We start from the raw sequence: 22,500 nt of genomic DNA, 5'->3' as shown, positions 1-22,500 counted from the left end.
GACAGAAGCAAATTATGCTATTTGTTTGGACACAGAAGATAAGGAAAATTCCTCTGGCCAACAATGTAATCATGACATTTTGTAAGGTGATCACATGAAAATCAACATCATTCTATTTACATGACAGGTGTGTTTTGACCGTGTTTTGCATTAAAACAGGTGAAATAGTCAATTATAGTTTTTTTTTCTCAAACGTTTTTTTTTCTTAATTCAAGGCTGTTTTTATGGATAACTGGTAAAACCGAGAAGCCTGAAGTATATTCTAAAAGACAGAGAAACATTCTTTGCATATAAAATGTCCCCTGCTCTATGGCAACGCACTGTTATAAATTTGTCTTTTGATGATAATTGTCAAAACAATTGATGACTCGAGTGCTACATTAACCAATTAGCATAATCCCTGCCATTTAGCCCGTTCCATCCACCTGACTGTTAATTTCCTGGCAACGGAAAAGTCTGACAAACCTTCCTTAGTTAATTGATGATTTCAGCGTTGCTAAGTATTAACCAATCAAAAAATTATTTTCCATTTAGCCAATTTCGGCCACCTGAACATGACTTCATGGCAAGGAAAGATTCTGTCAAACAGTCCTTTATTCTCATTGTACTACTTACAAAGAAAAATGGTTCAAACCGATTTTCAAAATTCCAGAACGCTTCTAATATTGAACTTGTAACAGTCATGATCACTGCCCTGAACATTTGGTTGGGGAATTATTTTTGATTCCTTCCCCATAGCCCATGTAGGCAACATGAAACGAGTTTGAAGAAGATTTCTCTAAGCGGTCGGTCGGCCGTAGCTACATTAAATACATGTCTAGCAGGGACACTGGTCAGTCTCATCATTTATCACAATATTTTGACACACGTGAATTGCATCGTGACACTTGAAGGCACTGTGCATTTTCTGATCGCCTTTGTTCAAATTGTGAGTGATGCTCACGATCTGTGAGGGTGAATAGCAATGGTTAGCTTTTGTTCGTCGATTTATTGTAATAGGTTGGTAACTAGACAAATAATTACTTTTTTTTTAATCGACCAAAAAATATAGAACCACTAAAATGTTCATTCGATTCGTTTCAACGATATATCTATACGATAACTGACATAATTTTCAAAGGTGTAATGTTAATTGAATTACACAAGACTCATACAACAATATAATAGTAAGAAATGCATCTATGTTAATAGCTTGCCAGGCATAGCAACAATAGGCCATGCTAGATGATTCCATTCTCATTGTGCTACTTATAAAGGAGACGGGTTCAAACAGTTTGTAAAATTACCGAAACGTAACAGCTATGATCAACTCTTATATAATTCTTCACGTTTACCCCAAGCATGTCAAAATTTGACGTAAATTTTATCCACCCCGATTTTAATGGACACCTGCTTGTACAAAGGGACGCCTCACAATACCTGCTGGAATAACAGATGGGTCATTTTGAAGAGCATTAAGTTTGACAAAATCATTAAAAAGCACTACATATGATATATAACAATGTGAAATTGAGTGTAAGCGTCAATTTAATATACGAAAACAGATAAAATGGACGTTTCGGGTTTTCCCTTTATCAACAAAACTTTATCTGGAGTGTTTCATTCATCCTTTTTCTTAATAAAGTGGAAATCCGAAAGGTCCATTTTATCTGATTTCGTATATTAAATTGAAGCTTACATTCAATTTCATATTGTTATCTATTTCTACGAGCTTCGAGCGGCAACATTTACATTACATAAAAATTATCAATTTTAAAAATATTTAATTTATGTCGATTTATCAAAGGTCAATGACCAGCTCGAAGCATGCCGTATGCGGAGATGGATATTTTATCTTTGAACTATGATTACAGTTACAATGAATTAAAACATGTAAAAGCTCTAATGTACATCACAGCCCTGCCTTTTCCCGTAAAATGACAATACGCCTTTTCACATTTTGGCCGGAAAAATAAAATGTGTACTCATTACCGATCTTGATTAAAATAAAATGTTTGACATGTCTTTTTTTAAAGGAAAATGTGGCGGTGGGGGAGGGGGGGGGGCGGAAGGCAAACCAATTAATCGTGAAATATAGTGAATATTTCTGAACAAAATTTGACAAGAATAAATTAAAAAAATAAAAGATGTGTAACTGAGGAAAGATAATCCCATATTGATCAAAACAAACCTCTTTAATCTTTAAAGATTAGCAATGTCACGATAATGTTAGTATTTTTTTCATGCTTGATTGATGAGAGTTTATTCCCTTATTGGGAGCTTTCCATTACGAAATTTAAGTATATCTTTCCCTACCTCAACCTCTCTCTCTCTCTCTCTCTCTCTCTCTCTCTCTTTCTCTCTCTCTTTCTCTCTCTCTCTCTCTCTCTCTCTCTCTATTTGTCTCTCCTTCCAACTTTATACATCACTCTTTCTTTCTATATATCCTATTTTTGCACATTTTTCAAGTCCTGATACCAAAAAACAATATTTGACATTTCAACCAGTTTTAAAAAAGCATGAATAGAGTATCTAAAATTCCCTCGAAAATATCAAAGTAAAAAATAGAGAATCTGGTACTGTTGTAAGATAAAATTCCGAGACGGTGCGCATGAATCTCTGCGTGGCAAAGCATACAGAAAATTACAAGAAAAAAAAAACATCCCCAAGAAGTATCCTCCCTTGGCTGGGAACCGAATCCCAAAACCCTCGTAATACACCTTTTTCAATTAAAAAAATATTTTGAAATAAGATTCTTCTAAGAAGTATCATCTCGTTTTGTATTGCTTTTGTTGTTGTTGTTGTTGTTGTTGTTGTTGTTGTTGTTGTTGTTCGTTTGTTTGTTTGTTTGTTTTTTGTTGTTTTTTTTATGTTTTTTGTTTGTTTCTTATTCTGTGTGTGCTTCTTTGTAGTATGACACTCGCCTTGTGACCTGGTTCTACGTGACGGACTGTTGAGTCCATTGAAAAACCTGATTTTCATGCTCAGATGAAAAGATACTACCTCGCCCGGATAAACGTTAACTTTGGCGGGGAAACAATGTAATAGATTGAATAAAATTGACGTCATTCAGCTCTTTGTTCTTGTTTTTAGGCAGCCATATTAATTATTAGTTCTCACTTAATTCTATCAATCTGACTATAATATACATTGATTTATGTGTCGGTACCTTATATCCTGCTGGTGGATATCGTGAGTATTTTACTTAAACGCATAGCATAAATAGAGACTTACAAGAATCGTGCCTCATCTTATATGTTCAGTGTTGCTGTATGATTGGGAATCGCTGCAAAGCGCTTTGACCACATTATATGGATAATGCAATACAGAAGATCTCGAGCATCTTTTTCAAGTACGCTTTCTGTTGTTCTTTTTTCCAAATCTCATTGTCTCGGCTTTTCAAAAACAAACTCACTGAAGAAGCTTTATAAAATTGCAAATTTGATAAGCTGTATAATAGTTTGAGAGAAAGGGTCAAACTTGAATTCGTTTGAAAATTTGGGTAATATGTGAAACGTCCAGGTCGATGGATTCGAACATAACTTAAATTAACTTTCCCCAGTAAACAGCCAATGTTAGATCATTTAATCCAATCACGTGAGCTTTGGCTTTTATATAGCACAATATCCACAAAACGTTTTCAAAGTGCTTTACAAAGAGTCCCCGACTAACAGCAACCTATAGAACGAGACATGACGCCTGTTAGGCGATATTTCAATATTTTTTCCCCGACAAAGGCAACGTTGTTAACGGTAAGGTACTCATTTTACACCTGAGTACGTTGAGAGAATGTGAGTAAAGAGCCTTTTCCAAGGATCAACAATGCGCCAAGCGATGCTTCGAACCCAGGACCTTCCGATCTGAAGGCGAGTGTCATACCACAAGACCACATAGCCTCAATCAATCACCTCTTCAATTATTTATAAAGATTCTATTTTATCCTATTACAGGACAAACCCAAATGACGAGAATGCGACACACAACGATGACTACATCACAAGCACTTGCCCTTTTATTTTTGTTTGCGGCAACGAGCATCCAAGGGACGCAATCTGCAAGTAAGTGTGGCGTTTAATCAATCATCTTCCAGGACTGTTGCGTACATCAGATTATTGTTTCTCTCCAATCCATTCTGTAATCCACCCTCTTCAAGAACTTCAGATCTGTCATCCGCCAAGTAGTCTTTCTCTGCCACTCTCTTTTAATTCCTTGATAAAACTGATTTTCTTTTTCTTTTGTAGCCTATCATTCTGTTTGTTTACGCTACCAAGAAATTCCGTCGTTGTGATCATCTTGATAAGAGTGTATTCCTAAATGAAGTAGTCATTTAGAACCATTATTTTAAGCTCATAGAGATGGAGTTAATTCCGGTCTCAACAATGTGAACCGGACAATTCCAATTCTTTGCTACCCTTTGGATAAAATGGGGGAGTCTATCGCAAAGTACTTCCCGCAAGATCTAACAGACCCAACAGCTACCCAAACACTGCCGGTGGACAGAGTGGTCAGAAAAAAAATCATGACTGCACCTGGATCGATCGCGGTCCCTTGCTTGTGAAGCGAGTGGTCAACCAACTGAGCTATCGCGAACCCTCGTATTCCTACACAGTATTCACAAAATAAATCGTTGTGAAAGACATCATTACTGTGCGCTGCGGAAGCTCAGAACTCGTGATCCTCAAACGTGTCCTGATTTCATACTAAATTCCACCATGTTATAAAGTTATAACAAGACGGTGCCTGACGGTTATATCTATAACAAAATTTGTGTTTTGGAGAAGACATTGTAAAGATTAGCTAAAATCGACGTGCACTATTTTTCAGGTCTGATAGTCGAATTTATTATGGGCTCATTGTTGTTATGGAAATCTCAAAAAGTGACGCAAAATATTGTCCACTACAATACTGTTAAACTAGGCCCATCATTGCGTTCGGATGTCAGACCAGCATATATGTACACGTTGGCTAAAATTCATAATGACTACATTTCAAATGGATTACCGTTCATTCTTCATACTTCTAGATTATTATTATTTTCTCCCGTTTATTTGATTTATTTCAACTTAGATATTATGCATTTGACACCCGTTTTTATTCTTCTCGTTTTTAGCACCAAATTACATGCGTAGTTTAATATTCCGGTTAATTTGGCTTTTCAAATATTGATCGATAAAAACTGATAAATATTCATGCTGGTAATTTGGATAGGGAAAACCAGATAAATGGCTTGATGAGGAAGCTTTGATTATATACAATCTTTATCGTGACGTCAACTTATAAATTCTTGGAATCGGAAGTGAAAACACCAACTCACAATATATATGATTAGAACGACATCGACAATATTACAAAATCGTGTCAAAATGAGGATTGAAGCACTTTAAAATATTCAGTAGATGTAGAAAACAATAATTTTAGCAATCACTTGACACAGCAATATTATTTGAAAGTAATGAAGTTATGATATCAAATTATTGTGTTAGAACATAACTCTATTCAAACCCTGATGAACGTCAGCAGGTTGTTAAATTATTGAAATAAAATCGTAAAATTAATGGAATTGTTATAACCAACATGCAAAACCGACCCCAAAAACACAATTATTACCTTCCATCTTATGAAAGATCAAAATAATTGAAACTTTAACCCCAAAAAAATATTGTATTTTGATTGCTTTGTTTAATTGTCTCAATCAAATAATTAGAGATAACTGATCATTTTTCTGTAACTACGCAGGGAAGGGGGAGGATGCCAGATGGCCGAATGGATAAGGCATTGCGCGCATACTTGGAGGTAATAGAGTCACGTTCTCGCTGCTGGTTTCTTGGGCTTTTTTTTTTCTTTTGCAAGAAATATAACCCCTACTGACCACTTTGTCGAGTTGCTATCAAAAACATCAAGAAATGAAGTGAGTAGGAAAGTGCCAGAAGACAATAGAGAATTAAAATTTCGCGACGCCGACGGGGCCTCGAACCCGCGACCTTACTGGTACGACAACTCCGCCTGGCCAAAAATCCCTCTACTATTATCCTACTCCTTCATCTCACATCCCACCATTTTTCACCGAGCATGAAATAAAGCAACATAATAGGAACTAAAAGTGTGATGTCAAAAAACTGATTCCAATCTCATTGGAAGTGTGAATTGATCTCCGGGTTTCAGAGTGATGGCATTTTATTTTCTAGTCTAAATATATGTTGATCGTCACTAAAGATCATCCATTCCCGCTCTCTTACGTCCCGTAGTCCTTAAAATATGCCTGTGCATATTCCTACTAATATAGCTATGCCACCTTATGATTCTAAGTGTAACCTATTCATTATTAGTCCTCCGAAGGATACGTTGCATACCCACCTCCAAGGATTTTGGAACCGGAAAAGTATAAGATGTGACGCACGACTTTTCTTCCCTATTATAAATTAATTGTCATGTTGGGGTGGGGGGGGGGGTGAAGAGAATGGCCCGAGAGCTCTGTGGTAGATCACTCGTTTCGCAAGCAAGAGGACCTGTATTATCAATACCCAGTGCAGTCGACATGTTTACCCTGCAGTAAATGGATAGCTGAACTCGTTAGATGTGTCAGAACGCACTTTGCAAACAAAACAAAAAAGAGTCCTTTCCATAAGATTAAATATTATTCCTCCTGTCTGTTTAAAGCTACGGAAACCTTGAAAAGAAATAGCTGGCTTCAAAGGCATTAGAGCTCTGAAGTCCTATTTGTGTAGTGGAGACAAAATAAATTTAAAATAGGTTTATTTGTCTGTGGCCATAAGGCAGTCTTTGTGATGTTCGCCACCAAAATACTCCAAAAATAAGTTATTATTGAAACACTAAAGAAAATGCGTTTTCATCAGTTTCTACGCATTGAATAAAGTAATCAAAATCACAACCGACGATCTAATAGAATTGCGTTTGATGACGATTAAGATGGACACGTCTGTATTTGAATAATAATAATAATAATAATAATAATAATAATAATAATAATAATAATAATAATAATAATAATAATATAAAACCAATTTTGACAAACTTGGATTTCCGAAATTCGTTACAAAAACAGTTCTCATGTAAAAGGAATAAAAACGATAAAGCCTAGATATATTATTTCTAGTCGAGAAATGAGAATTGATTTTTTCACAAATCCAAGTTTGTCAAAATTGATAGTGTGCGGCTATGTGGTCTTGTGGTATGACACTTGCTTTCGGATCGGAAGATCCTGGTTTGAGCCTTGGTCGGCGCATGGTTGAGTCCTTGGAAATGGCTTTTTGCCCGCATTCTCTCCGTACTCAGGTGTAAAATGAGTACCTGGCCGTTAGCATTGTTGTCTCTGTCGGGGGATAAAATGTAAAATCGCCTAACATGATAAGTGTTGCTGTTGGTCGGGGTCCTCTTGCCCTCTTGCTTTGAGTACATTAGTAGAAATTGGGCTAGATATGTTAAACCTTAATTCCTTTTTTTTAAAGTGTCAGCTATGTTGCTATAAAACTTTCTTTTGTTTTTGGCTAATAGTAAAGAGTAATCTAAATAGCCCATAATTATCCGTCCACATTCATTTGAAATGAATAAATGGGTTTATGGATTTCGTAAAACATTGTGAGCTAAAAACTATTGCTGTAACATGTGTATCCTTACAATTTGTCACATCAAATCATTATTAAATGTTTTTCGTTTCCTGATGCAACTGATGATGATTAAAATGCAGGGACATGATTCATCATTGCTTTCAAACAAAATATAAATGACTGCAGAGAATGTTTCCATTTTCCATTTTTGATAACACACTATTATTAAATTATTTCAGATTCAATATTACTCGTGAAGAACCATCTGTTTTTGGGCTAGTAAAAATACTCAATATATTTGTATCTTCTATTATGTCAAGATTCAACAACAGCCCCCGTTTTTTATAGTGATTATTATATCCTTGACCCTGCTACCCTTTGGGGAAGAGATTTATCAGATGTAAGCTTTTTCCATTCATCAATAAGTTTAGAAATTTGACCTGATTTAAATGGTGTGTTTAATTGTCAGGTCAAGGCAGTCTAATTTTTGGGATGATTTTTTTTAAAAATCTTTTTTTATATTTCTTGCTTTGTCTGATGCGCACGCTTTTTAATATCATTATTTGTCAACAACTGTTTATAAACAATAAATTTTCTTCCGGAGCTGAATCCATTTAAACTGTATATCATCATGATATAAAAAGATATGACTACATCATATGAAAAAAAAGAGAAGGGGGGGGGGCGGTAACTGCTGAATATGTCATAAACAACAGTGTTTTGATCAATTCTAAACATGAAGTTATTTGGCCCCGGATTAAACAGAAAAATAATCACAAATAGTTGTCTGTGTTTTCATTGTTATGCATATTGATCAAAGTCAAACAACTCTTCAATAACATGGAGTATTAATCATCGCAGTCATGTCACATTATCTAACTTTAACGGTGCCCTGGAATTGAATCGGTGAGACCGAGCGAGGATTGATGAATATTTCTGAACTTTGCTTGGATTATTTACTCTTGCGCATGACATTCAAACCGCTGATAACTGCCTGTTGACATACTGTGTGTGTATCTTCTTTATATTATGTGATATGACATACTTCAGACTTGACACTTGTAGATAGCACGTAAACCAAACCAGGGTGTTGTTGCTATAAAATTGCATTTAAGCACGTCCAAAAAAGGAAACAAAAACAAAACATATATATATATATACTTGTATACATATATATATATATATATATATATATATATATATATATATATATAATATATATATATAGATATATATATATTATATATATTATATATATATATATTATATATATATATATATATATATATATATATGGGGGGGTATATATGTGTGTATTTTTATAAGAACAAAAATTATGAAATAAGCTATTTATAAAATAATCTGAAAGTGTAATTTTATTCAACGTCTACAACATGTTTCAAGCATTCGCTATCTTCAGTAAATGAAAGTGAAAAGAGATTCCACAAAGAGACTCAGAATTCCGAAAACATGCAAATATCAAAACTCTAACCCAAAAAAACGGGCTTTGATCGGTATCATTATTCAGTACTTATTAAGACTCAAAAATGAAATTATACCAACTATTCTCGCGAATTAATGGTGACGATATTTAAAAGTAAAAAAAGGACCAAGAAAATGATCGATGATTTCGGCGACTTCCAGTGACTTTTGCAAGTGACAATATTTAAATATAAGATTGGCCAGCTTCCTATAATCAACAAATACTAAATATTATATACAAACTGTAAAGAAACTCAATCAAAAAATTAATGGTGTAAAGGTTAAAATATATTGGGGCCCATTGGATTCCGACTAACAGTTAGCAAGTATATGAATATTGATCGATAATGAATTTTTCTTAGTCGATAGTTTTGTCTTTACTGTTCAGTATCGAATAGTGCGACGAAAACCAGGGAGTCCCATGTAGATGAGGCTCTCTAACATTTATTTTTTACGATGGGCCAAAAATACCTAATAGATAACTTAAATTCATTGCAAAATAAAACCTTTCACAACGTATTGGTTACGAAATATCTAGGAATCTTACTTTACGGAGTGGAGTACATGTATTCTTTCGTGGCTATGGATTTATCAAAATTATTTTTACCTCCAAACACTTACTCGCAAGCTCGTGGTATTAAGGAGCGAGCTAAAAATAACTTATTTAATAAGACTATAAAAATACGAAAGAACAACGTAATAGAAGATGATAAAAGATTTTGTCAAGGTCAATGCACCTAACTAAAGTAAATCTAATATTGAGACCCGTCGCCTTAAAATGGTTATTTTCGGGGATGCGCTAGTCGATGAAAATCGATCAAGTCTAAAATACTAAAAAAAGAAATGGTTTTGATTATTTGAAATTTAAAAACCTCTAACTCGCCGCAAACATTACAGTAGAATGGAGCTGGTGGTAGGGGTGGAGGGGAGGGGGGGGGGAGCGGACATATTTATTAACCGTGACATTAGGTAAAAATATAACGATATGGTTTTCTTTCTTAAATCTTTTATTATGTTTTTTAAGGATTGTTTACAAGTATCTGGTATAAACAATTTTGCAAATTAAGTACCAATTCACCCCACATATTACACAGGAGTCTGTGATTCACCCTCACTACCACAATTTGATAGACCATCTATATTTGTTTATATTTGTTATTATTTGTTTAAACTTGTTACGTTGAAATCCCATAAACGTCAAACGCGTTTGTGTATTGATCAAGTTCCTAAAAATAACATCAAATTTTAATCATAATTTTGCTCTCTAAATAGGACGACTCAGAAATATATTAAAATCGGGTTTGGGATGTTTTAGAAAATAGTTATTCAAGTATTAAAGTAATTTTCTTGCTTTATTGATGTGGCCTATTTTTACAGATTTGATGATGCTCTTGTGTTGGTTTAACTAATGTTATTTCCATGAAAAATATTTCAAAATCAGACAATTTGACAGTGCAACAGCTCTTCATAACGATTATTGACTAAAGTAAGATTAAGTACTGATTATGTCTCTACAAAGCCTTTATCGATCATTTCAGACTTAAAAATAAAAAGATAGACAAAAAAAAGTATTCATCCATACTGACAGAACGCCTTTTCAATATATTGGCCAGATTACCTCAAGTTCACATATCAATCAATTATAAATTACCAAAAATTGTTAAATATTCCACAACACGATATTTTAAAGATATAAATCGTTTTAAATGTTTTGGCAAGTTGAGTCTCATTTTAATATGTTTATGATATAGGGTCTAAACGTTCCTTCGCCAAACGAAGAAAGATCGTTTAATATGAAAGTGAGAATTAAGAGAGACGGAAAAGGTTAAGATAAAGATCTGAAAAAGCGAGTACGGAACACTGCCAGGCCAAGAATCAGAAAGAAAAACACAAGAAGAAAAAAACCATCCCAAAAATTAGTAAACTTCGACTTGGGATCCTCGCATGAGGTCTGGGATTGCTTCCACTAAGGATCGAACCCCAGACCGCATGTGAGTATTCGTAATCGAGGTGGGCTGATTTTTTTGGATTTGTTGTGTGTGTGTGTGTGTGTGTGTGTGTGTGTGTGTGTTTTGTGTGTAATTTTCATCAGATTTGGAAATTCGATTTTGTTCTAGAAACAACACTTACTTTCCTCTATAGAAACAACACTTACTGCCCTCTATAGAAACAACACTTACTGCCCTCTATAGAAACAACACTTACGTTCCTCAGTAGACACAGCACGTACCTTCCTCCATAGAAACAAAAACTTACTTTCCTCCATAGAAACAGCACTTACTTTCCTCCATAGACACAGCTGTTACCTTCCTCCATAGAAACAATACTTATCTTTCTCCATAGAAACAACACTTACTTTCCTCCATAGAAACAACACTTACTTTCCTCCATAGACACAGCTGTTACCTTCCTCCGTAGAAACAATACTTATCTTTCTCCATAGGAACAACATTTACTTTCCTCAATAGAAACAACACTTACTTTCCTCCATAGACACAGCACATACCTTCCTCGATGGAATCAACACTTACTTTCCTCCATAAAAAGAGCAATTAGTTTCCTCCATAGAAACAATACTTATCTTTCTCCATAGAAACAATACTTATCTTTCTCCATAGAAACAGCACTTACTTTCCTCCATAGACACAGCTGTTACCTTCCTCCATAGAAACAATACTTATCTTTCTCCATAGAAACAACACTTACTTTCCTCTATAGAAACAACACTTACTTTCCTCCATAGACACAGCACATACCTTCCTCGATGGAATCAACACTTACTTTCCTCCATAAAAAGAGCAATTAGTTTCCTCCATAGACACAACGCTTACTTTCCTCCATAAACACACTTACTTTCCTTCATAGACACAATGAATATTTCCCTTCATAAAGGCATAATATTTGGAATCAAACTTAACGCGTTAAACTTAAAATTTGATTTTAAGTGCCAAGGTTATCCAACATAAACCCGTTTTTAGACGACTTGTTACAAATAAATGAGTCGGAAGGAAGACTTGTAAATTACGAACTTATATTTGGTGCGTATTTTTAGTCTGTTTAGAATAATTATGAGGAAATGTAAAAGCTATTAAAGCAATAAATAAGCGGTCTCTATACATGCGCATTTAATGATTAGGTAATGATCATATCATTTAGCTATTTGAATATAGAATTACCTCTCCATTATTTATTTATTTATTCATCTATCTATCTATCTATCTATCTATTTCCTGATCAATTTTTAAAAATATATTTGGTATTCATTATTTCAGCTTGTGACACACCTATTGGTCTTGCAAGTAGTGCTACAGTCGACAGTAGTAGTCTCATCGTGTCTTCGGAGGAACCAGGTTTTGAGAAGGACAAAGTAAGGCTAGGATGTTGTCAAAGTGAGTTTCGTTAACTCTGTGAAGTCTAATAAGAATATTTGAAACCAGCAGAATAGTTCCTAATATCAGTGCTTTTTTATGGATTTAAATGTTGCTTTTTTTTTCATTTCAAGATTTTGCAATAGACATGGTCATTTAGTATTGTGGTAAACATGATTTCAATTCATTTCGCCCTTTACAGCAAAAGTTAATTCCATTAATATTGAGGAGCGTGAAATGGATTGATATAATTGCTTCCTACTATGTGGATAGGACGCTGATTGATTTATTACAAAGTATTTTACAATCGAATCCAGTTATTTAAACACTGAGCAATTTTGAGTATATTTATCATCCTGCTTTGTTTAATTATTAATTTGATTTTTTTCTGAATCATCCCTGTTATTGGACACCTGACAAGAGAGTAAAATCATTGATGATGATGTTGACGAAGATAATAATGCTGATACAAATACCAACAGCAACAACGATGATAATGTTAATGATAATGACAATAATAAAAAATCAACAACATTTTTATCATTATTATTATTATTATTATTATTATTAGTAGTAGTAGTAGTAGTAGTAGTAGTAGTAGTAGTAGTAGTAGTAATAGTAGTAGTAGTAGTAGTAGTAGTAGTAGTAGGAGTAGTAGTAGCAGTAGTAGTAGTAGTAGTAGTAGTAGTAGTAGTAGTAGTAGTAGTGGTAGTAGTAGTATCATCATCATCATTAGTATCACAATCATTATTATTATAATCATCGTCAACATTATCATCATCATCATCATCATCATCATCATCAGCATCATCATCATCATCATCATCATCATCATCATCATCATCATCATCATCATCATCATCATCATCATCATTATTACTACCACTCTCCAAGGCTAATGATTTTTAATGTCATCATTATGGTCTGATTTAATATCAAAAAATTTGCATTCCTTTTCATCAGATGAAATTGGAGCCGCCTGGTGTCCTAAAAAAGGTGACAGTCATCCTTTCTTGGAAATCAGAATGAATAAGCCAACCCTAGTAGGAAAGATGGTTTTTGAACCACCAACCCGGGCCCCGAACACCTATCCTACCCAATTCATGAAGACTTTCGATCTCAAATTCAAACTGCCTGAATACGATTCATACATCTCTGTAGCGCAGGTCAGAATTGTATATATACATATATATATATATATATATATATATATATATATTATTATATATATGTGTGTGTGTGTGTGTGTGTGTGTGTATGTATACGTGGGTGAGCAAATAAAATTGGACTCGACTTATTATTTTAAAACAAATTGAATCAATGTCATACCTCAAATTAAAGCTTGGCATTAACCGAGTGGAATGACACTTCTCAAGACTTCTAAACATGGACTCCGCATTTCTCGTTAGCCACAGATTTTGTAAGGCCATGTACCCCGTCCTCATAAAACTGTGTTGACTGAACTTTTAGCCAATTTTTGACTACTGCCTTAGCTTCTTCATCATCTTCAAATCGATGTCCCCTCACTGCCTCCTTCAGTGGACCAAAAAGATGGAAGCCTGAAAGAGTCAAGTCTGGTGAATTAATAAGGAGGGTGAGACAGAATTGTCGATCAAAATGATGCAGTTTCCTCTCATTTCCTGGCACTTGTGTGTGGAAAAGCATTTTCATGAAGAAGCAACACTCGTTCCATGTCCAAATCCGGTCTATCTCGACGAATTCTTGCTTTCATTGCTTCAAGGTCTATTTGTACCGTTCAGAGTTGACAGTGGCTCTCTGTGGTAAGAAATCAACGAGGATTACATCTTTGAAATCCTAAAACACTGTTGGCATAAATATCCTGATTTCTCACCTTTGAAGTTTTTGGTCTCTTGGGAAGAAGGGTATCGCCATTCCAATGATTGTCTCTTCGACTCAGGTTCAACCCACCTAAAAGTCTACCTCTACAAAATGCCTGAATTTTATAGCCTTTACCAATGCGTTTAAAAATGTTATTCGAGGTTTCTTCATCGAAAACAAGAAATTCAATGACAGCTTTATGTGCTGACAGGCACCCATGGGAACAGCCATTTTGAATTGTCATTTTTTTGGTCAAATTATACAAGAATTGATTTTTTAAACTTTTGATTTAGAGAGTATATGTGCACGTTCAATTTAATAGGACGTCGCTTAAAAAAGAAATGAAATCAGTATAAGACGTGTCCCATTACATTTTGACCTACCCTCGTATTCATATATATTATATGAGATAGATATGTATATATATATTTTATATATATATATATATATATATAGAGAGAGAGAGAGAGAGAGAGAGAGAGAGAGAGAGAGAGAGAGAGAGAGAGAGAATTAGTAAACATCAACTTACACTGATATGTAAGTTGATTTTTACTCATTTATATATATATATATATATATATATATATATATATATATATATATATATATATATATATATTATATATATAAATATACGAGGCCCTGCACTATATTTGTGACCCTCCGCCTCGAACCGGTATTAAGTCGGGATTTGGAAAACGAAGAAAACCGGTTTTAAAGTGGAAATGGTCAAAATGATCAAATTTCAGTTTTTGGTTGTTTCAGAAACTACAATAATTTTTCTACATGAAAACATAATAATTCAACATAAACATTGACGATAAGTTATATAAATTTCAAGTTTAAAATGCAACTATCAGTGACACATTCAAAACGAGAGTTGACTTTCTCTCAGAGAGCCACCCTTTCCAAAGCTTAGTAATACCGAGTCTTTTTCTCCACCAATAAGATATAAGATATCACAGCAAAGGGCGTGTCTTTATCTATCTCAGAGAAAACATGACTTTTTCCACAATTTCATGGTTCAACCAATAATGAACTTTAAAAACTGTAAACAAGTCTAGGTTTTTCCCTGACAACCTTACAAATGAATGATTCTGATTGGTCAACGCTCATCACATGCGCTGTGGCTGTAGGCCATAATGCTTGGGGGATGCTTCATGACGTCAGCATGCGTGTGTTACATACGTGTGTGTTTGTGCAATTTGATACACACCACGTGCTTTTATATCTGTGTCTAGCTGTATTGGGTAATGATTGAGGTGGGGGTCCTCCTTTGTCCCTCTTTAATTATTCATGAAATTATAGGACATGCTAAGACTAATTAAGACAACAGTTGCCTAATCTTACACTTACAGAGATTGTTGTAGGATAAACATTTAATTTTAAGTACAAAAGCAGAATAATAGATAGAGCCTTCAACAATTAATGAACTGTAACTAAAAAATGAAATGGATAGATAAACAGACAGACAGACAGACCTATTAATGGATAAATAGATATGTAGATAGAGAGATAGATAGATAGATAGATAGATAGATAGATAGATAGATAGATAGATAGATAGACAGACAGACAGACATATAGATAGATGGATAGATAGATAGATAGATAGATAGATGGATTGGTGGATGGATGGATGGATGGATGGATGGATGGGTAGATAGATAGGTGGATAGATAGATAGATAGGTAGATGAAGGGGAGAGAGAGACAAACAGAGAGAGGGAGAGAGAGAAGGAGAGAGAGAGAGAGAGAGAGAGAGAGATAGAGATGTTCGTTTAGTCGTGCTTTCTTTGTATACTGAAAGAAAGGGGGTTGGGGGGGGGGGGGTTCTTTTTAGACAATGAACAATGTGGTGGAACGCTAAGGAAAACTTGAGAGATTCAATAACAGGTTTTCATGTAAGTCACTACACAATAAGCCCCACCCCTCCTCCTCAAGCTGTTATCTGACTCAAAATGGAAACAATGCAATGATTGATTTGACCAGCCCATTTCTTTAATTGCAATCTCATTGGTCAATATGTTTCCAGTTGATTGACTATGACTTACTTTGTAACAAAATGCTTTCTTTAAACTATCCCTACAATTCTTTGCTCCGCCTCCATCCCTTTCTTCATGTCTACCTCACTCTCTCCGTCTCCCCTTTGTTTTTTTCACACACACACACACACACACACACACACACACACTTATACAGGTTTCAATCTTTATTATATTTCCCTCGCGTCCTCTTAACACAAGCAGTCTCTCTCCCCTCCCCCTCTCGCTCCTCTTTTTCTCTATATCTCTCTCTCTTTCTCTCTCTCTATCTCTCTCTCTCTCATGTGTGTCTGTTTGTGTGTGTGTGTGTGTGTGTGTGTGCGTGCGTGTGTGTGTGTGTATTTTACTCTCTCATTCTCTCTCTTCCTCTCTAATCCTCTTTCTTGATAATTTTTTCCCTGCCCACCCGCTTCACGTAGTTTCAAAACTGTACTTTCAAATTTCAACCTTCTTTAACTTTTGGCATTTTGAAATCGTATTTTCTCTATTAAATAAGACAAAAAATTCACATTTATAATTCTTATTTCATTGATTCTTTATTTAAATATCAAAAATTCTTGAAAAAGTGAGCAATTGTCGGCGTTTTTTTTCCAGTGTTTTATTTGTTTTAAGAACATCTTACATAATAATGAATAACTACAAAAGTAATGATTGAATTTTTAAAAAAATTTGTATGTACATTAGTAAATGTATAGGCTAAGCTCATGCCAAATTTCACTATTCTCGTCAAATTTTTGATGTCCGTATCTAAGGAGTTATCTTTGCCCATTGATTCGACTCTGCGTGAAAACGGTGCCTCACTTCAAAGTCGATTTTCTTAAAACTTGGTTTTCACACTCTCCCTACTTCAAGCGGTCATATCTCGACAATAAATAATCAGAATTATATAAATTTGGTATCAAAATTTGAAGCATAAACTAAGCTGTGATTGGGTACCAAAAACCCAAAATTGAAAAATCCGACTTAATACCGTTTCGAGGCGGAGGGTCACATTTGTTCAAAGATAATGGTTAAGAATATTCTTTTAATCTTCGCTTTCACTAATGCCATAAACAATTTTAATTCAATACAAGTGCTTCATAGATTGACAGTAAAAATATAATATATTCCCTGTCATACATATTTCAGGATCTAGTTGCGATTGCCAACAAGACAGTGCGTCGATCCACTCTAACCCTCCTTCCACCTCTGACACCTCAAAAGATCAGGATTGAGCCCAAGACCTTTGAATCTTTGGCCTGTTTCAAACTAGAACTTTATACATGTGACACCAAAGGTATGAAATTTAGATCGTAGACATGACAAATTCGAACGATGTACAGAGACCATGGATAATTTCAAATGTCAAAAGTTAAAAAACTGAAGCGTCTATAAAGCGACAATATAACTAAATGCTCTCAAAGGGTCCAAAAAACGTGAACAGTTAAAATGTATGAGACATGACATGTGTAATGGGATATTACTAAATTCCCAACAGAAACAACCCTGTTATAGGTCAGTACTCATTTTACACATGATTGGGGCGAGAGAATGAATAAAACATTGTATGCTGCTTATAGTGAAACTGGGTCGTGGTCCATCATAGCAGCACAAAGCCGCACAAAGCAACCAAATCAAACGCTATTCATATTGGACAGTGAGATATCCATTCTATATTATTAGACTCAACTTTTCAACTTTCGGGGTAGTTGCGAAAACGAATTTTAGAATGCATCTCAATTCAAAATCTGGGATCATCTGTTTAAGGTTTTAGATTTAAGATTTAGGTTGGAAATTCCTAATTTTTCAAAGGAAGTTAAGAAGAGCGATTCCGGAATTGACATGAATTTGAATTTGATATCAAATGTTGAGAGAGATTGATGGTGTTTTATAGAAAAGTAAAAGAACTTCATAATGACACGTTTTAAAAAGGTCAAACTCAAGACAAACCGGTAAATATGTGATAAACTAGACCAGGCTATCTCCAAAGGAACTAATGATGATTCTCTTCACAGCTCTTTGCCCATCCGACTTTTGTCAAAACGGAGGTGTGTGTTCTGGAATCAACACATGTGACTGTACAGGAACCAAGGGATTCTATGGCTCTCAGTGCCAATATACGGGTTGGTTTACTATCATCACTATCATCATTAACAGCATCAGCATCAGCATCTTCATCATTATCATCAATCATCATCATCATCATCATCATCATCATCATCACCATCCTCTTCATCAACATCATCAGCATGATCTTCTTCTTCTTCTTCTTCTTCTTCTTCTTCTTCTTCTTCTTCTTCTTCTTCTTCTTCTTCTTCTTCTTCTTCTTCTTTACCAAAACATTAGCATGACTGATTACCGACTTGCTACTAGTGCCGCGCTGAGGACCGGACCGAGGACCGGTCCCACGGTCTTTTAGCTGTGAACCGTGGTCCAGTCCCAAAGAGGAAGACCGCCGGCGGTCCTCACTTCTTATCACCTTTCAACGGTCTCGCGCCATACTACTTCCCCAGCGATTCGTTGCCTCGGTCCTTTGCCTATCTTCCACCAATCACCACCCATCCCACTTAATTAATCGCACCCACCCCCCTTTGCCATACACTAAACGACACAGACGACCATAGAGGCAGACGACCACCTCCCTCCACTCCGCAAACCGCCCTTTCGTGTGTGAGATGGGGGGAACAGGAGGCGCACGCCTTGGACGATTCCATTATACGGGGTAAATTTCAAAATTTACTACACCATAATGATCGCAATGACAATGATCTATGATGAAGGCATGACCCCTCTTCTCTAATGGGTTATTGTTTGAAATGTATGTGACTACTAAAGATGTGTGTGTGTGTGTGTGTGTGTGTGTGTGTGTGTGTGTGTGTGTCGAACCTAGCAAGTTGCAAGTCTGATTTTTTGTTTTCTTTTGTCCATCTCTTGTCGCCACTCCTTTCTATCGCATTGTTGTCATTTAAAATAATACAATAATATTAAAATTTCGTTTGGTGTTTTAACTAATCAAGTAATATGAGTTTCATTAGTTTCTTCCGTCCAAAAAAACCAGTTATAACGTCTGTATTTTTAAAAGGTCCAATAGAATATTTGGGGACCCCGATAGCTCAGTTGATAGAGCACTCTCTTTATACGCAAAGGGCCAGAGATCGATCCCGGGTGCAGTCGATTTTTTTCTGAATCCCTGTCTACTCAGCAATGAATGGGTAGCTGAGTTTGTTAGATCTGGCGAAAAGTCACCATCGACCCCTCTTATCACCTCATCCACCCCCTCTTATTATAACTTCACGTCTCTCTCTTACTCTTCAATGCTCGCTGCCCTCTAATGTGTGTGTGTGGGGGGGGGGGGGGGGAGGGGGGGGGTAGGAGTTGCGTGTGTGTATCAACGCCACGAACAACTCGATCAACGCCTTGGGCGATGCCATTATCTCCGTTAATGGGGATAAATTTCAAATTTTATTAAATTATCGAAGTAACAATGAAGTACGGTGAGCAAATAAAGAAGGCATCACCCCTCTTCTCTAATTAGGTTACAATTTGAAATGAGTGTGACTACTCCGTGTGTTTTACTCCTGTAGGCCACGGTTTTCATCGTGTAGCGGTCTTTAACGGTTCAAGAATGAACGGACCGGTCTAGAGACCGGTCCTTGCGGTCTTCATTTCCCAAGGACCGTAGGACCGTGGTCCTTAAGCTTGCCAAGGACCGCCCCGCACTACTTGCTACAACTGATCGCTTTGTATATATGACTCTCCTTATCCTATTTTTCATAGTGCTAGACAAACTAATTGACAAAATCTTTTGATATTCCCGTTCTCCAAATTGTAATCATTTCTTCTATTTGTTTCAGTGAACACCATTCCAAAAAGCTTTACAGAATTCGTGAAAATTGTGTCCAAAACCATAATTACAACAACGATCACGTTGAATTTCAAGGGAACTGTCACCATGACCGAGGAGAATGGCGTGACATCCATAGTAATTCCTCCAACAAGCACTGTAGACATGCCCTTTGCACCAAATGACCACTGTTTTCAAAATTTGGATCTGTGCTCCTCTGGTTTTTCCATCAGTATTGTTTTCAGGTATTTACTAAGCACTTTTTATGTAGTATAAAGTCAGAAAAGCTGTGCATTTATCTATAGCCATCTTTTCCCAATAATATAGAATAAAGACAGGAAAGCTCTTTCTTGACTTGTTCCCACTTTTCTCTTGAAGAACTCATCTTATCCATGTAATTATTTTTGTCAGTGATGTCAGCCTTCTTACAAAGCCTGAACTCGGTGTGCTTTTAATTACAAGTTTAAAAAGCCAAATTGTTACGAGGCCATTTCAAGTAGAAACACTCTCGTATACTGTTCATCACAACTTTTTATCAGTCCCACAATGGGAAACATAAGTCGTGACGTTAAACCTTCCTCTTCTCCGGTTCAAAACTCCTTAGAAATGTGTACCCAGACGGCCAGACTATGCATAAACAATAAATAGGTTACATAATGAATCATAAGGTGACATACATATTTTAGTAGTAGGATAAATAGGCAGATTCCTATAGTAACCGGGCGTAAAAAAGCGATGATAGATGACCCGCATTCAATTAGGCTAAAAATTAAGAATTCCTAAACCCTGCATTCAGAAGATCGGTTGCACAATGTATGTGTCCTGGCTTCCATGCTGTTACACGTCCAAAGAGATCGGAAGATGTATTTTGACATCATACTAATGTTCCCTATTGCGTTCGGATATCAGACTTGTAAATATGTGGGCTTTGTCTTGACTCCATCTCCATACGTTCGTGTTCAACAGTCATCATCAGCCATCTCCAGGCCATCCTCCTAGTCGTTTATTAATCCTTTATCAACATCAAGACTCTTCGGTAGAGACTGTTGTTTCTCAGTCGCAGGATAGCACTTATCCATCTCCACCATTTCCATGGCATCTCCTTTGTTATTCGAGAATAAACAATTGATCGTTTATGCACAAATGAAGCAGAGATATATGATGATATACGATGATGATGACGATGATGATGATGATGATGATGATGATTATGATGACTATGATGATGATGATGATGATGATGATGATGATGATGATGATGATGATGATGATGATGATGATGATGATTGATAAAAGTATTAATGAATACGATACCAATATGATAAAATTATTATAATGATACAATATTATAACGGCACGTGTCCAGAAATATACGAAAACGCTTTCCAATTCGACCATAGTGGATTGGTCGTCACTTAATTCTTAAATATTTTTACATCATTTCAAAACCTCAAAATTGAGGAACCTGATTATATTAATATAAAATGTCCATAAAGTATTTTCCATCAGCTTATTATTCTTAAACCGTTGTAGATAGTTGCATCTGGTTTTCACAATCCAATAAGAAAAAGACATTTATGCTCATTGGTCATTGACCTTCATTACATAACCAAAGTTTGCAAAATGAAGATGAACTTAAAAGACCATTTTTTTCTCAACTTCTATTTTGGAAAAACAACAGTGGGACACAATTCTCTTTCTCTAACGTGATTGCATGAAACGAAATCGACAAAAGTAGCTCAACAGCGTTTCACATCCTTATTTGGCAGACGTTGCAGGAAATGAAAACGATCTTTAAAAAACAAACACAGGAAAGGGTATTCTAAATTTGAGGAGACAAAAAAGTTAATGTTTGGTGTTAACAGGTGCACAAAAGAGTTATAGACGATAACTGTAAATGTCTATTAAGATACGTTAGAATTTTATGCTGCATCCCATCTTCGTGGATATCAGCCATTGATAATTTTTCAGTCAGACGGTGTTCCTCCACATTGGAAATAGGCCGATCGTGAATTTCTAAACGACACGTTTCCAGATTGGTACAGAGCAACGACATCTTAGATCTTAGTGGAGGCTGATTGGGAGAGATGAACACCAGAAAAGATACAAGACACACGGAAAGAACTCGAAAATAGTTTGAATTGCTTGTTGGTAGCCATGGCACCATATTGAGGGGCATATTGAAGGGAAACAAAATGTAAAGTATTTATGTATTCATGGGTCAATATCTAAAGTGTATCAGCTGTAGCGTTTTTCTGGTAGAGATGTTTTTAACATGGAAAGAATTCATGGATTTAACATTTCAATGAATACAGTTCACTTTGAAAGACGGAAAATTGAAGTTTTCTCTGCCTACTAAATAACAACAATATAACAAAACTGTAATTTATTTTCTAGAAA

General features: G+C 35.5%; 1 protein-coding gene across 4 annotated transcripts in view; it reads left to right on the top strand.

The window, feature by feature from the left end:
• Positions 1-22,500, top strand: part of LOC144966622 (uncharacterized) — a 115,392-nt gene that overhangs the window by 14,090 nt on the left and 78,802 nt on the right. For all 4 annotated transcript variants that reach the window (XM_078903370.1, XM_078903368.1, XM_078903369.1 and 1 more), the window contains exons 2-7: positions 3,930-4,037; positions 12,299-12,415; positions 13,358-13,560; positions 17,406-17,553; positions 18,272-18,379; positions 20,111-20,345. In XM_078903370.1, the coding sequence (XP_078759496.1) occupies positions 3,930-4,037; positions 12,299-12,415; positions 13,358-13,560; positions 17,406-17,553; positions 18,272-18,379; positions 20,111-20,345 (919 nt within the window). The remainder of the gene's footprint in view (positions 1-3,929; positions 4,038-12,298; positions 12,416-13,357; positions 13,561-17,405; positions 17,554-18,271; positions 18,380-20,110; positions 20,346-22,500) is intronic.

The sequence above is a fragment of the Berghia stephanieae genome, chromosome 2 (assembly GCF_034508935.2).
Source record: "Berghia stephanieae isolate SIO BIC M18660-M18661 chromosome 2, UCSD_Bste_1.3, whole genome shotgun sequence".
NCBI lineage: Eukaryota > Metazoa > Mollusca > Gastropoda > Nudibranchia > Aeolidiidae > Berghia > Berghia stephanieae.
The sequence above is the reverse complement of the archived record's forward strand: the minus strand, read 5'-3'. Positions and strand labels throughout refer to the sequence as shown.